The sequence below is a fragment of the Megalobrama amblycephala genome, linkage group LG16 (assembly GCF_018812025.1).
Source record: "Megalobrama amblycephala isolate DHTTF-2021 linkage group LG16, ASM1881202v1, whole genome shotgun sequence".
NCBI classification, from domain to species: Eukaryota; Metazoa; Chordata; class Actinopteri; order Cypriniformes; family Xenocyprididae; genus Megalobrama; species Megalobrama amblycephala.
Window position 1 is genome coordinate 8,219,479 of NC_063059.1, and position 16,211 is coordinate 8,235,689.

The 16,211-nt window shown below is 42.0% G+C and overlaps 1 protein-coding gene across 2 annotated transcripts; it reads left to right on the forward strand.

Moving 5' to 3' along the window:
* The first annotated feature begins 1,959 nt into the window (after positions 1–1,959).
* Positions 1,960–6,978, forward strand: LOC125249766 (galactose-specific lectin nattectin-like). 2 transcript variants are annotated; one of them, XM_048162143.1, is made up of 6 exons: positions 1,961–3,294; positions 3,439–3,506; positions 3,672–3,760; positions 5,778–5,903; positions 6,083–6,194; positions 6,370–6,977. In XM_048162143.1, exons 2-6 carry the CDS (start codon positions 3,446–3,448, stop codon positions 6,480–6,482), a joined length of 501 nt encoding a protein of 166 aa, XP_048018100.1. In that variant the 5' UTR covers positions 1,961–3,294; positions 3,439–3,445; the 3' UTR covers positions 6,483–6,977. The 2 variants fall into 2 exon arrangements, with proteins under 2 accessions (XP_048018102.1, XP_048018100.1); XM_048162145.1 differs by having other exon boundaries at positions 1,960–3,506; positions 6,370–6,978.
* The last annotated feature ends 9,233 nt before the right edge of the window (positions 6,979–16,211 follow it).

A 16,211-nucleotide genomic window follows, 5' to 3' on the forward strand; every position in this document is an offset into this window, starting at 1 on the left:
GCCCTCAGACATCACACACAAGCCCTCAAAAACACATACACTACAACATAGTCTAACACACTGGTGAGATAAATTCAAAACAATACTACAAAAACAAGTAATAAGTTGTGTTGCTTGTGGTTCTCCCCCTCAAGGAACTTTTCACATGATGTACACATGTATACATTTGCCCATTTTTTTTATTCCTTAATGTACTGTACAGTAAAATACACCAAACAACAACAAAAAAAATTCTGCCCCAGCATCACATCTTTAGTCTGGGACAGGCCAGAGAATCTCGTCAACATTACAGACTCTACTGGCCCTATCCAGGCAGCGGGGGAAAAATCCTCTTGCATGCCTGATCCACCCCTGGCACACATCAACTGAAATGTCTAGTCAGGCTTCTTCCATTCCATCGTCTCTGTGTCTTACAAAAACAGAAGTACTGATTACTGTAACTGTAACACATCCTTTTAACAAAATGGAAGCAGACAGAAACTCTATCTGTATGTAAGTCAATTTGATGCATGTGTTGTAACAGAGAACAGCACTCAAAAGTTACAGTAGAATACACTGAGGTACATGTACCTGTTTCCCTCCCTGAAGATTTTTATGATCGAGGCGACGGTGAAGGAACTTAAGTTTGGCTGAACTCATTGCCCAGCCTCCCTCATAGTCATATCATGGACAAGGACATGGTCAACTAGTGGTACGAATTTCATCTGAGACTCGTTGTCTCCTTGCCCCTCATCCTCATCCTCGTCCTCCTCCTCTTCCTCTACTCTTTACCGCTCTTGCTCATCCTCTTCCTCTTCCTCCTCTTCCTCCTGTCTGGTGTCCTCGACCTTTTCAATCACGTCTCTCTAGATCCATTGTTCCAAAACTGAATAAACTGACTCGGGCTCTTTTATCTCTCTATTGAAGGTTCTGATTGATGTGTGATAAATTTGGACACTTATTGTTTCCACGTGGATAACTGTGTGCCAATTGAGCTCAGGCTATGCTGACTTGAGTGAACAATATTGAATGCTAGTGCTTTCTAAATGACAACATGGTGTAGGCAATGAGAAGGGATTTGTGTCTAGAGTTTTGCAGTGACAGTTCAACAAATCTGATTCATGTGTCAAAACAGGGGAATAGTGTTTATAGTTTAGGGAAATGGGTGTGCTTTTTGATAAATGGTGTTAGGGTTTTGAAATTTTAGTTCAAATGCCTGGTTATAGTGTTTAAGCAATTAAGAAAAACTGTAATGAAAGTTCCTGTCAAAAAATTAATTGTATTAAAAGGGCAGCTATAAAAAAAAGCCAGTGTTGAGCAGCAAACAGGTATTTTCATCTTCAGAAAGATCTTTCTTCCTCCCCATATTGCATGAGAACTATGACTTGCTTAATAACTTCTAAGTAGGGTTTCCATAGACCTGGCAAATTATTTTGTACCAGTTATCTATAAAGACATGGATAAACCAACAAACAAACTTTTTCTTAGAAAAAACTAAAATCTGAATGTTTATTCTACTGAAATCTTACTGATATGTCACTTATAATATGTCACGCATAACAGTTTGGAACACAGTGTATTCTTATATGTTACATAATTGACAGACAGCATTGCCAATTATGTCCCAACATTTGAGCATTTCACCATCTGAACATTTAATCCCAATATATTGTTTCTTGAGTTTGCACAAGGTAGGCTCAAATTTTTTGCTCCATAAAGCAAACAATGCGTCACTCTTTTCAGAAATGTTGTGCAGAAATGTATAGTAACCAGACTATTGAAGCTATTTAAAGCCTTCTAAATTCTGTTTCATGCTATTCATGCAAATGGAGACTTTCCTATCATACCATTAAACAATGAAAATAGACTTACCCATGCCTTAGTCAGAAGGTCAGCTTTAATCCATTCACAAGATCAACTGTGAAAAAATGTCCTCATTCTGCTGATCGATCAAAGTAAATTTCAGAAAACTCACTGCAAGGGGTCCCGGGTTTCGGCACCATCTGTAAGGGTGGTCCGCCTACAGGGGTTCAGGCTGCAGGGTTGCTGAGTGACTAAAGAAACGTTACCAGCAAGATGTTTGAAAATTGTACATTTCTTACAGAGAGTGCCAAAGAAAAGGAGCCGAGAATAAAAGAGCCAGAGCAACAGTTACAATCTTCTTTTATCCCTTCATTGACCATGTGACTGAAACCAAAATATGAGACATCCAAACTGACCAATCAGAAGATTAAAACTTCCCCCACTGTACTAAAGGTGTGACAATTCGTAGACCCCCAATGTACACACATCTTGGCCTATAGGCCTTGATCACTATCAACACCTTTGTGCCTTTGAAATGGCCCTTGTAGCAAGAGAGAGGGGGTTGAAACAGTAAAGCAAATGTCTTTGCTCATTTAAAAATATCTTTGGATATTTTCAATCTTACAAGGAAAAGGGCAGACTTGAATAAATAGCAACACAGTAGCAAACAATACACAATAAAAAACAAAAATTAATAGTTAATCTAAAGTTTGAACATTTATGAGTAGGCTAAAACATCTTTATTTGAACGTGCGTTGTGTGACCATTTGCACTAACAGTAAGCCTACACGTTGCTCAAACACAGTGCTAAAATAAAGGAATTATACATGGTTAAATTTGACCTGCTGGCAGTTTTAGGAATAAATGCTCTGTTTTTTAATCTGGTTTTATCTGTTATGTAGGTTACATTTGAAAAACAGCCATAAATTTTACCCCGTGGCGGTTCTAGTGTTAAGTATATTGAGTACATGTACAGTATTAGACCTTTCTGTCAGTACAAGTCAAGTATACTTCAGTGCAATTTTAAGTATATTATGTATGTATAGTATTATGTATAGTAAAGTATGTTAATTTTTCTTAACTTAGTTAATTCCATACATGTAAAATTTACTTTAAAATATTAGTGCAAAAACTTGCAAAAGAAAAATTAAGAAAAATGTACTTTTTTCAGTGAAGAAAACCTTGAACAATGTTACACTCACATGTAAACGGAACCTCAAGACAAGAACATTTGAACATTTGATCTCTCTTAATTGTTACTATAATTCTTAATATGCCATATATGGTAAAGTTTGATCTTTGAGTATGATTGGTTGCCCAGGACATCCTGGATTTTATTTCCTGATCCTGTGTGTATAAATATGACACATCTTCTTTCAGTAAATATGCGAATGTTATGGTACACAGGCTCTGTGTCGGCTTGATCATTCTCTAACACTTAACACTTGTACACATTTGAAATATTATAAAATCTTCCTCTGAGATTCTGAAGGCAACAGCTTGAAAACCAAGGTGAGTTTCTGGAACAGAGACCTACTGAATACATTTTCAACCTAAAGTATTTTTGTTCTTTGTCTTTTAATGCATTGGAGAATCCCCAGTGTGCAGCATATGAGTGCATGCAGACATTTAACTTTTCCTGCTTATTCATTTCAGGTTCATCATGGCAGTGCTGAGAAGTTTTCTGCTTCTTTTCATCATCTTTTCCATGGGGAATGCACAAGGTAAACAAGCCTTATTTGTAAAAACCCTTGCTATTTAAAAACATTTTGGAAATGTTTACAGTACATGCACATAATCACACAATCATAAAATAAGCTACATAAATAAATGTAAAAACATTCTTTGTTGTGAATACAAGAACTCTAATGTTTATGTACCGGATGCAGCTGACCTTGATTGCCCCGATGGATGGGCAATTTATGGGTTCCGATGCTACAAATACATCTCTCAGCCGGCTAACTGGATCAGAGCAGAGGTAATGTTACACTTTATATTAGGTGTCTTTAACAATAGATAGATAGATAGATAAATAGATAGATGATTAAACAGTAAATTATTATTTAAATAAATTAGTACAATGTAAAAACATGTATGTACAATAAGTGCATTGTATCAAATGATTAATTTAAATGTTAGTACATATTAGTTAAAGACACTTAAAGTGCATATTGCAGGTTTAACATTTTTTTCGAGATGAATATATAACCTTGTACAAAAATACCATATAAAAAGGTACTGCAGGGTTTAAAAATGTTTTGCGAGATATAAGGGCATTAATTTAGTAGATAAAGTGACGGTCTCTGTAAAAACCGTTTTTTTTTCAGCGTCGCGTCATTTTACGTCACTACAGGGAGATGTTCGCAGAGCTTTGTGTTGATTCAGTGCAGAATATATTGGTATTTAGCAACAGCGGCCGTGAATCGGTGTGTTTTCGGTAGTTTTTGTATTCTATTTATCATTGTAATGGTAAATTATTGTGTTTGTGGAGGTTGCACAAACTTCAGCCTGTCAGGACATCGAGTACAGAGGTTTACTAACAAGAAAAACTACGCTGCTATAGCTGTGCCGGGGTTTGTTTTGTGCAGGTGAAGAGACGGGACTTCACTGCATCTGCGTCGAAAAACGCGTTCATTTTAGACTGGAGGATTATCATCCTGGCGATATGATGGAGTTCAACATTGTAATACTTCTGTAAATGATTATATTAAATGAATAAACTTACACACGCTATGCTTCTTCGCCGTTTTTACTTGAATCAATTTCAACACTGATGAATACAAATTATGTACACATGCATACAGTCTCACACTCACACAAAACAGTTTTGAATGATGTGCTGGTAATGTAAATACTCCAATTTCATGCATGCCATGTATGTAAACTTATATATACATTCAAGTTCACACAACTACATAATCACGGCGTCATACATCCTCACACAATCAGTGAATGGGCACGGAATAAACTCATAACACAGAATTAATGAATAAAGGATAACATGAAACACATACAGTAAGTTTGTTTGGCCGCCGGCGGGAGACATGATCACGGATCCGTCAGAGATGCAGCTCGATGAAGACTTACGGTGCACATTTTAAGTTTTGTGTTTGATTATTACATTTGCTAACTAACTTACCAAATCAGTCGTGATGAGAAACGGCTATATCACGTAACGTTAGTGTGGACGGATATTAACGCGTGTGACATACGCTTGATCAAAGTTTATTCGTTTCTGTTATTAGTAATCAGTTAGGCCTACTCCTAGATGACCAATAGCTTTGCTATTGCCTGATTCATGATAATAATCTGTACAATATTGTGATCTGAGCACATGTCGTTACCTAACGTTATATCTATAAGCTAACACCGGTCTCTGTCCTGTTCTCCACTGGTTCTCCTCACACAACAGCTCAATTTGTCTCTTTTGACCGTTATTCTGTCTAATCCTGGCCTGTCCCTGCTCTCTTGACCACATAGCAGGCTAATTGTATGGCTGTGATTAGTTATACGAGTATAAATAAGCATTTACAATTTCCTCAGCATCTGAACTGTCATTGCGAGCCATTGTGTTCCTATAGTTTATATTGATCACGTTCCCTTCAGTGACGTCACGTCCGATTAGGCATTTTTCAGATGCGGAAGTAAAATTTTCTCACAAAAAACGACTCCAGAAGCCTATGTAGCGTATTTATGCGTGTTTTTTCGAGAAAATCTATTTCATACATTATTTTTCTACACATTGAATCACTAAAGCTCTAACCTGCAATATGCCCTTTAATATAAAGGGATTGGTGATTCTTTTATAGTAAAACTTTCTTTTCTGCAAATAAAGAACACAGAATACAAAGAATACAGAAAATTGATACTGAGCAAATAATCAATTAGAGCAGACTTTGTTTGAAAATGTCTAAAATATTGTTTAAAAAGACACTTATGATTTTTGCTTAATAAATTAGATTTTGTATTGAGAATAAAAAAATCTCTCTCTTTAGAGAAACTGTCAAAGTCTTGGTGCGAATCTCGCATCTGTGCGTAATAAACTGGAAAATAATTTCCTGCTGAGTCTGTTGCCTACTCCTTCCACACGTTCTTGGGTCGGTGCTCATGATGGTGTACAAGTAAGTTAAACTGTGTCCTAAGGAGACCTGTTTGTTTGTCTAAACTGAAATTTCTGTTTTGAACAGTAAAGGCAAAGTTTCTAATTAAGATGGTTTGACTTAACTAGAACTTTATTAACTTCTTTCTGAAGTCTGACTACAGTAGTGCACTCTTTGTATTCACTCTCTCCACTCTTTAGGACGGACAGTGGTTGTGGAGTGATGGAACTGTGTTCGGCTACACCAACTGGTGCACTGGAGAACCTAACAACAACCAACAGCCAGAAAACTGTTTGGAGATAAACTTTTCCAGTAAGAATACAGTCTGTTTTTTAAATAATTTCAATTATAATTTACAATATTATAATTTCATATCATATGGTAACAAAGTCTCATTTGGATTTTTGCCTCAAGTTAAACATTTTGTTTTATTTTGATTCTAACACATAATGATCAGAATAACTTATTTCATTATTCCACCCTACAGCTGACCGTTGCTGGAATGATGCACGCTGTTCAGACTCAATGAGCTTTATTTGTGCTAAGGCAGGGGTCTCAAACTCAAATTCGCGGGGGGCCGTTTCTGCGATTGCCACCTAATAGGAGGGCCATATTAACATTCAAGCGCAAGAAAGCACAACATTTCAGAAAATTTGCTTTCCTTTGCATTATTTCTCATTTACTTCAAATTTCATTAGGCCTACTAAAATAATTTTATATTATTGCATATCAGACAGGTAGCAACTAGAGAATAATAATAATAATAATTTAGCGGGCCGGATTATGTTTTATTTTTGAGATCAGTTGCGGGCCGGATGGAGGGGGAGGGCGGGCCGTTTACGGCCCGCGGGCCGGCAGTTTGAGACCACTGTGCTAAGGACCTGTGAGATCATATGAAGTCATCCTGCTCCACAGTTACTCTGATTGAACTACATTTACTTTTCCTGATCTTATCTTTACAAAAATGTTATTCTGAAAGAAAACCTCTTCTAAACTTTAATCTCTTCTTAATATCTTGAAAAATTTCTCAAATTAATAAAAGCATTGACAAATCATGTGCATTGTGGACAATCAAATTCATGTATATAAAAGTACAAGTATATTGTGTAGCACGGTTTGAGGTTATTAGAAAGGCATTACAGTTTTTTTCACTTGCTTACATACTTTTGTCCAATCTTTAGTCACATTTTCATAACTCTAAACACATTTAGCACAACATCTGTCTGTTGTGGCCATACCATTAAAACAATTCATGTCGTTTTCACACAAAATGCAGTCAATTAACACGTTACTAAAATGCTTAAATTTTCTTTTCATTTAAGCTTACCCCATACCAAAATCATGGATCTTTCTCATCTTACTTGCAAATGCTTAAACACAGCAAGTCAGAAATGAAGACCCGATGTTCCAATTGTTAAATAAAGTATAAAACCTATACTTTTGCAACAACAGCAACTCAAAAGTATTGAAAAAAATATATAAAACAAATACTGAAACAATTGATAAGTATTTTTAATTAGCAGATCACTGAAATATTGAGAAATGTTCAATTTCTTTCCATTACATGGACACGCAGTAAAATCGGATTTGTTCAGTTTGAATCGGATTTGTTCAGTGTGTATGAAGAGCAACACAGAGGAGCAAAAATAAAAAAATATATAGCTGCAAGCAGCGACGGCGGGCCCAAACCTGGTTGCATCGCCAACCCGGTGACTTCAGGGCAACTGTACACAGCGGGCAATAGGCATTTAAAGGGGGTAAACATAAAAGGATATTATAAAAGTTATTTGAATACACCACATTTACTGCAGCAGCTAGTGCCCATTTGATCACAAACCACAACAACCACATCCATAAGATTTTGATGAATTTAGATGAATTTCATGTCATAGAATGTCATAAGACAATTTCAAATGAGTGCAGAATATCATTCTAATCTGCCATGTCTGTTTTTCTTAGACAACCTCCATAAAAATTCCAAAGCATATTATATACTTTTATTTGCTCAAACTCCACAGTGCTCTGAGAAATCTAATCCAGTCTAATGCGAATGTCTGTGATTGCTGATGTTGTATAATCCTAACACTTCTCTTCATGTGTTTTTAGACCTTCCTGAACTATCGTTTGTGCACCAATCTTATGCACCAAAAGCATGCTTTCATTTAATTTCAATATGTGTGGTATAAGATGAAAAAAATAAATAAAAAATTAATTAATAGAGCCAAATCACAGAATCTGCAAAGACAAGGAATGTGTGTCGCCCTGAGGGACAGAAACCTGGGTAGAGCCCATTCCAGAAGACGCTTCGCCAGTGTGCATAAGCGTCTGGACGAAAGACCTCCCTGGTGATTTATATACGACACCACCGTCATGCTGTCCGATTGGACTAGGACGTGGCGTCCCGTCAGGTGAGCCTGAAAGAAGTGAAGGGCACGAATCACTGCCAGCATCTCTAGGCAGTTGATATGAAGATGGCTCTCCTCGTGTGACCACGAGCCGAAGGCCGGTCTGCCCTCGCAAAGAGCGCCCCAACCTGAGTTGGATGCGTCCGTCGAGAGCACCGTCCTTCGCGACGCCGCCTGAAGGGGTACGCCACGCTTGAACCACTCGGGGTTCAACCAGGGCTTCAGGGCTGATAGACAGGCCTGATTGACCTTGAGACAGAAGCGGCCATGCCGCCAGGCGTGGGGGGGGACCCGAAACTTCAGCCAGTACTGCAGAGGCCGCATCCGAAGAAGGCCGAGCCGTAGAACTGGGGAGGCGGAAGCCATCAGCCCTAAAAGCCTCTGGAAGGACTTCAGAGGAAGGTAGGCTTTGTTTGTGACGGAAGCCGCGAGCTGCTGAATGGCCAGAGCGCGCTCTGGCGAGACTACTGCCATCATGCGAACAGAGTCGAAAACTGCTCCCAGGAACGAAATGCGTTGGCTGGGAAGCAGCGAGCTCTTGGATAGGTTGACCCTGAGACCCAGGCATTCTAGATGGCTGAGGAGCACAGATCTGTGAAGTTCTAGCTCTGCTCACGAGTGGGCCAGAATGAGCCAATCGTCGAGATAATTCAGAACACGGATTCCCATCTGTCTGAGTGGGGAAAGAGCCGCATTCATGCACTTGGTGAAAGTGCAAGGAGCCAGGGACAGCCCGAAGGGTAGGACCGTGTATTGGTAAGCCACACCCTCGAAGGCGAATCTCAAGAACCGCCTGTGGTGGGGGGCTATCTGGATGTGAAAGTAGGCATCTTTCAGGTCCAGTGAGCAGAACCAGTCCTCGTGACAAATCTGTGCGAGGATCTGCTTCAGCGTCAGCATCTTGAACTTCCGTCTCATGAGGGAGCGGTTCAGGATCCTGAGATCTAAGATGGGTCTGAGACCGCCATCTTTCTTGGGGACCAGAAAGTAACGGCTGTAAAAGCCTGACTCGCTCTCTGGAGGAGAGACTATTTCTATAGCTCCTTTCCTGAGCAGCGCCAAGACTTCGGTTCGGAGAACGTGAGCGTTGTCCGAAATCACCGAAGTTTGAAGCACCCCGCCGAAGCGTGGGGGTCTTCGGGCGAACTGTAGCGAGTAGCCCTGACTTATGATCCCTAGGACCCACTTTGACAGCCCGGGGATGGCCCGCCAAGCCTCGACCCGGGTGGCAAGAGGTTGAATGACATCGGCTGACAGCCCGCCTGAGGGGGGGCTGTGCACCGAGGGGAGTGGAAGAGGAAATTTGCCCTTTATTAGAAAAGGTAAAAATGTGTTCGCCGTGAAAACGGCGGTTTGTGTGGACGCAACATTTGTGGGCCCATCTGTAACACTGAGCATCATTCCCACGCCCGGATGTGAACGAGGCGGAGGGGAAACTGGCAAAGGACCTTTGGGGTGGTCCGGCCGCAGCGAGACATTCCCCCGTCCTCTTCCTTCCTCTTAAATCAGGATGACTTAGGCGTCACAGGGTCCAGCGCAATCTTGGGCCGGGGTCCCTGGCGTCTCGGGAAGGAGCGTCTGGCAGAGCGAGAGCGCTGGCGTTGCTCCTTTGGCGGTGCTGCCTGGGAGGCAGAGGGGGCAGGCTTGCTCTGCTGAGCCGGCGCAGGCCTGGGTCGGCTTGAAGCAGATGCGGAGCTGGAGCGTTTTGGCAGGAAGTGTCTCATGGCCTGAGACGACTTCTGCGCTGCGGTGAATCGCTCGGTGAGACCCTCTACCGATGACCCAAAGAGACCGGAAGGCGAGACAGGGGCGTCTAAAAAGGCCATCTTATCCGCGTCCTTGATCTCGGTCAAGTTGAGCCATAAGTGGCGCTCTAAAACCACCAGGCTGGCCATGGACCTTCCAATGGCCTGGGCTGTGGCCTTCGTGGCTCGCAGGGCTAGGTCAGTGGCGCTGCGGAGGTCCCTGAAGGCAGATGCATCAAAGCCGGACTCGTCTATAGAGCGGAGAAGCTTGGCTTGAAACACTTGGAAGATCGCCATAGTGTGGAGGTAGCGAAGCCAGGGTGGAGGTAGTCCTGCAGGGCTTTGAAGGAAGGGCCCTCTTAGATTTCCAGCCCACAGCCGTGGGAGGACAGAGGTGAGCTGCCACTGCTTCATCCAGGGGCGGTGGGTGCTCGTAGCCCTTTTCTTCAGCGCCGTCCACAGTGGTGAGGGCTGAATGGTGCGTGGTGTGCAGGCGGGCAGAGTAAGGAGCGCGCCATGACTTGGTCAGCTCCTCGTGTACCTCGGGGAAGAACGGGGCAGCACGTTGACGAGGGGCCTGGCGTCTTCCCGGCAGGAACCACTCATCCAGGCGGCTCCGTGACGGCTCTTCCGGCGGAGCCCAATCCAGGTCCAGCTGCTCCACAGCTTTAGAGAGGACGCAGAGAAGTTCGGCGTCCATGCCCGAGCCGTGTTCGATGGGCTCCAGCGGAGGCGGGGGGGCGGGGTCGTCCGACTCGCCAGCCCAGCCTTCTGCTTCGGAAGCCGCGAGAGACATAGACTCATCTAGCCGCTCTTCATCCGATCCACCGAATGAGACGAGGTCACTTGCGTATGCTGAGGGACGCTGCTCAGGGTGGGAGAATCTGACGGGCGACTGTTCTCTGGCGGGAGAGGGCGAGGCACGCGGGGGCTGGGCCGACGTGAGCTCGCTCGACTCCGGGCGCTGGGTCACTCTACCCCGCTGTCTCTTCCTCGCAGGCTCGCGGCGGGACTGCCTCCGGTGAAGAAAGCAAGCCGCGAGCGCAGAGAGGCCAGGCTCATGCACTCGCAGTGCGGGCATGAGGCGTCAGTGAGCGCGGCTTCCGCATGGGGCTTACCCAGGCATCCAACGCACTCGTCGTGTCCATCGTTGTCCTGCAGAGGGGCTCTGCAGGTGTCACAGGAGTGACGTGGCATTTAAAAATGCCGGCGCCGTGAAAACGGCGATTGGGGGGCTCTTTAGAGCGGCGAGGACCGCGGAAGCTCTTTTAGAGCGGACGAATCCGATAGGAATGCTCTTATAGAGCGGTTATAGAACCGCGAGGAAACGCTCTCAGAGGGGGCGCCGGATGGCGGCAGGAGACGGCTGAGGCGACGGCCGGAACGGGAAGCAGGCAGCGGGCGTCTAGAAGACGGCGCTCGGGGCAGTAGTCCACGAGGGCGCCGGCGCTGTCGTAGTCCGCTGCGGGGCCTCTTCAACGGCGGCGAGCTTCTTCGGCTTCAGCGCGGAGATCAGCGAAGAGATGTGTAGTCGTCGCTGAAGGAGAAAGGACTGGTTTCCTATGGCGAAACGCCCGCTTATATAGCACTATACCCCGCCCCTTTCGGCGGGAAAATTCGCGCGCTTTCTCGCCACAGGTCGCGTAGCTATGCCGCGCCGTCATTGGTTCAACAACTTCTTATGAGTGAACCAATGACGATGCAGTTACACTGCGTTATTGAAAAAGGCTTCAGTGACGGGGAAAAAGGGAGACTTTTCCCCCATACGCAGTACGAGTGAAGTATCGAAAGGGAACTGAATAAGACAGCAATTTGCTACATTCATACAGTAATATTTTAATGAAATATATTTTAAATCTTAAAATTAAATGCTATAAAAACAATTGGACCAACCACAGCTGATTCTCATTGTATTTTGTATTTTGGAATTAAATACAAAAAAATAAAAATAAATAAACGACATAAAACATTGACGAATTATGCATCATGTCTGATTCATTCCAGTAACATATATTGCAGTGAATTATAAACAGAGATATGTCCTTGTTTTACACAAGAAAACATTGTATAATGCAACATGTTGTTAGTGTTTTTTAGGTCATTGTTTTGTGGGTGACAAAGTGTGTTTGTCAGCTGTCAACCTTTGCTAGTGTTCTGGAAGAATGAGTTGATTTGAGACCTGAATAAAGTGTTTTGGTAGTTGTAGTGCATTTTGGATGTGAAATGAACTGCTTTGCCAAGCTGAAAGTTGGTTAGGAGAACTGTGTGAAGAGTTTTGCAAAAGTGACCTAAGTATTGAGAAATGTGTCCTAGCGTCTGTAAAAAACTGTAAATAGTGATTTTTAATAAATTTGAATTATATCAATAAATAATTAATTTAAAGACATGCGTTGTACATAATGTTTGCAAACACAGCACATGAAAGATTTAAGTCTTGTATGTTGTAACTCAAATGACATTTGAAAAGTAGTCCTGTCCAAATAGTGATATAATGTCATGGTTCAATTTCAAATGAGTGTGAAGTTATCATTTGCAGTTCAATATTTCTATAAGTTCATCAAAGAATGGGTAAACACACACACATACACACCCACACAGGTTTGTACTTCTGTGTTGGTGAGGACATTGCATAGACTTCCATTGATTTTAAATCAGGTCAATTATATTTTCTATCACCTAACCCAATCCCTACTCCTAAACCAACCCATCACAGAAACATGTAACCATCACTAGATTTAAATAAAAACATATTTTGGCTGATTTATAAGCCTTTTAAAATAGTGAGGACCAGTCAAATGTCCTCACTAGTGGGTTGTGAAAGTATTCCACAAAATAAGTGAGGACATTTGGTCCTCACAAGTATAGTCAAAACAAGTACAGAGAGAGACACAGACAGAGACCCTCACACACACACACACACACACACACTCTCTCACACACACACAAGAGTCAGACTGAGGGAGTGAGGAGGGAGTGAGGGGCGAGGGGGAGGTGGAGGGGGGGTACCACAGAGAGGGAGAGAAAAAATTCACATTCAAACCAAGATATCAGTCTTCCTGTTGTTCAGAGCTAATGACTTTAAATTAGAAAGTTGTCCAGCTTAATGAGATCAATGTGTGTACCGAATTTGGTGACTGTAGGTTAAACTAACCCCCCACTTTTTTCAAAAGGTGGCGCTATAGAGGCCCTCCTTCCTGCCCGTTTTTGAGCCTTTGCCCATGTCTACTGGATGACAATCCTGACACATCAGTCCAGTTTCATGCAATTTGAAGCATGCTAAGTGTCTCAAACCCATCCAAAACAAATATTGAAGTTTTATCTGTTGCTATGGCAACAGTGTTTGTAAAATATTAAAAATCTTTTTACAGGTCTACATTCATTATGTCTTGACATTATTCTAATGAAGTTTGAAGCAAATTGGGTAAAAATTAGAGGGTGATCTTAAAGCATTTTGAAAGTAACACACCACTTGCTGCCAGTTGGTGGCGCTATTACTTTGACTCACAATAGTCACATCCATGTGATCAGCCTCCTACAACGAATACACAGCTGAAGTTTAATAAAAATCAATGTATGCAGAGGTTATAACACGTTTCCTGTTTCCCTTTTCTCGCCATAAATTCGTTGCCTCGCCACGGCCAAACCGTTTGAGATGTCAAAAATCAGATCGCAATTTTACATCCTCAGTGTCTCTGACTTCATGCGAGTTTGGTGGTTATGATTAATCGCCTAGGAGGAGTATATCAAATTCCAGAGCATGCATTTTTCAAACAACCCATAATAGATGACTTCCTGATGAGCTGGCATATAACTTAGAGCACGAAATTTGTTAGGCCTGATGAGGTCTATATGTGTACTGAGTTTCATAAAAATACATGCAAGTGTGTTTGAGATATGGACCAAGTTTTCGGACACCATTCAAGGGGCGCTGTCGAACCCCCCTGGCACGCCCTGGTCCCAACCTTTGCAGCATCCTAATGGCCACAGATTCCAATGTGTGTGCCAATTTTCAAAAGTTTTTGAGCACGTTTAGGCCCCCAAAAAGCCCCAGATGACGGAAAAAAAAATAATTCTCCTTAGAAAAACAAAAGGGCCCTGCGCCTGAGTGGCATGGGCCCCAATAATGTCCAAAAACACTGTTGCAAGTCAAATGGACAAAATACAAATAAGCAGAAAACAAATAAGTTTCAGTAATGTTTCAAAGGCATTAATGACAATACAAATTGTTGAGCTTAGGTAAGAATGAGACATACTAACAAACATTTTGAAATTTAACTTGGTGAGACAAATGATAACTAAGTGATTTACTAAATCCAAAGAAAAACAAAACAAACAATAACTGAATGAAATTCACAGTTATAATACAGTCTAGATGTAAAGACTTAAATAACATTATATGCATACATTTTTTGAGGCATATGTAGATTTGACTTTGTGTGTGAAGATCAAATATATGTGGCTGCATGTAGCTGTGGCTATGTGTAAGTGCAATCATGCTCCAAACAAAGGTGAGGAAGTTTTACCATTGTGATGCCAGCTTCGAAATGTGTGGGTATGAGGTGTGTTTTGGCTCAAAATCTTTCCAAACCAATGTTTTTGTTAAGGAGCATGATAAAGTGCAAAGGTTCAGAGTTACTGAATCCTGCCTTTTGATGGTTAATGCAACTGTGAATCACATTGTAGCCACATGACAATTCTATGCTCCTGCACATGGTTTTACTGCAGCTATATGGAAAATAGCAGTTTTCCACTTAGGAGACAAACAAATTCAACAGTCACACATGCAACTTCAAATTGCTATAGGGGAGAGTGGGGTGATTTGTGCCAGGGGGAAGTAGTTTCACCCATTGTTTCTAGAAAACCATAGAAAAAATTGGTCATGTGACCACATAATTTTAAAAAGCCATCCATTTTACTCATCCTCCAAAGAAGAGAGACACATGGCATGAGAGGAAAGCACATTTTAGCTCAAAAAACTTTTCCTTTCAAACTAAAATTTCCATGATAAGATTTTTTGATTGTAGTGTCTGAACAATTCTAGACACGTTTGAAAACATTTCACATGTTTTAGTGCTTTAGCAGGCTACACAATGAGTCTATACAGTTAGCATGATGTTAGGTCTTAACTGCTGGATCATGCTAGTTTTTCAAACTTGTGGGCCCGGGGTCATTTGTGCCAAAGGGCCTGGGTTAAGTTGTGCCAGTGGCACAACTCACCCCCACTTATGATTATTTTCATCATATTATTAATTTGCAATTGTACATTGTATTCTTGCATTTTAGCAATGTATACATGTATACATTTGCACATTTTTTTATTCCTTAATGTACTTTACAGTAAAATACACCAAACAACAACAAAAAAAATTCTGCCCCAGCATCACATCTTTAGTCTGGGACAGGCCAGAGAATCTCGTCAACATTACAGACTCTACTGGCCCTATCCAGGCAGCGGGGGAAAAATCCTCTTGCATGCCTGATCCACCCCTGGCACACATCAACTGAAATGTCTAGTCAGGCTTCTTCCATTCCATCGTCTCTGTGTCTTACAAAAACAGAAGTACTGATTACTGTAACTGTAACACATCCTTTTAACAAAATGGAAGCAGACAGAAACTCTATCTGTATGTAAGTCAATTTGATGCATGTGTTGTAACAGAGAACAGCACTCAAAAGTTACAGTAGAATACACTGAGGTACATGTACCTCATGTACATGTACCTACATGTTTCCCTCCCTGAAGATTCTTATGATCGAGGCGACGGTGAAGGAACTTAAGTTTGGCTGAACTCATTGCCCAGCCTCCCTCATAGTCATATCATGGACAAGGACATGGTTTTGAATGGAATTTCATCTGAGACTCGTTGTCTCCTTGCCCCTCATCCTCATCCCCGTCCTCCTCCTCTTCCTCTACTCTTTACCACTCTTGCTCATCCTCTTCCTCTTCCTCCTCCTCCTCTTCCTCCTCTCTGGTGTCCTCGACCTTTTCAATCACGTCTCTCTAGATCCATTGTTCCAAAACTGAATAAACTGACTCGGGCTCTTTTATCTCTCTATTGAAGGTTCTGATTGATGTGTGATAAATTTGGACACTTAGTGTTTCCACGTGGATAACTGTGTGCCAATTGAGCTCAGGCTATGCTGACTTGAGTGAACAATATTGAATGCTAGTGCTTGCT

Bases quoted from the DNA above. Each gene is read 5' to 3' on its own strand.
- LOC125249766 (XM_048162145.1), top strand. From the start codon at position 3,446: ATGGCAGTGCTGAGAAGTTTTCTGCTTCTTTTCATCATCTTTTCCATG. The intron at 3,507-3,671 runs GTAAACAAGCCT...TACCGGATGCAG, and splicing joins TTCCATGGGGAATGCACAAG to CTGACCTTGATTGCCCCGAT. The intron at 5,904-6,082 runs GTAAGTTAAACT...TCCACTCTTTAG, and splicing joins GTGCTCATGATGGTGTACAA to GACGGACAGTGGTTGTGGAG.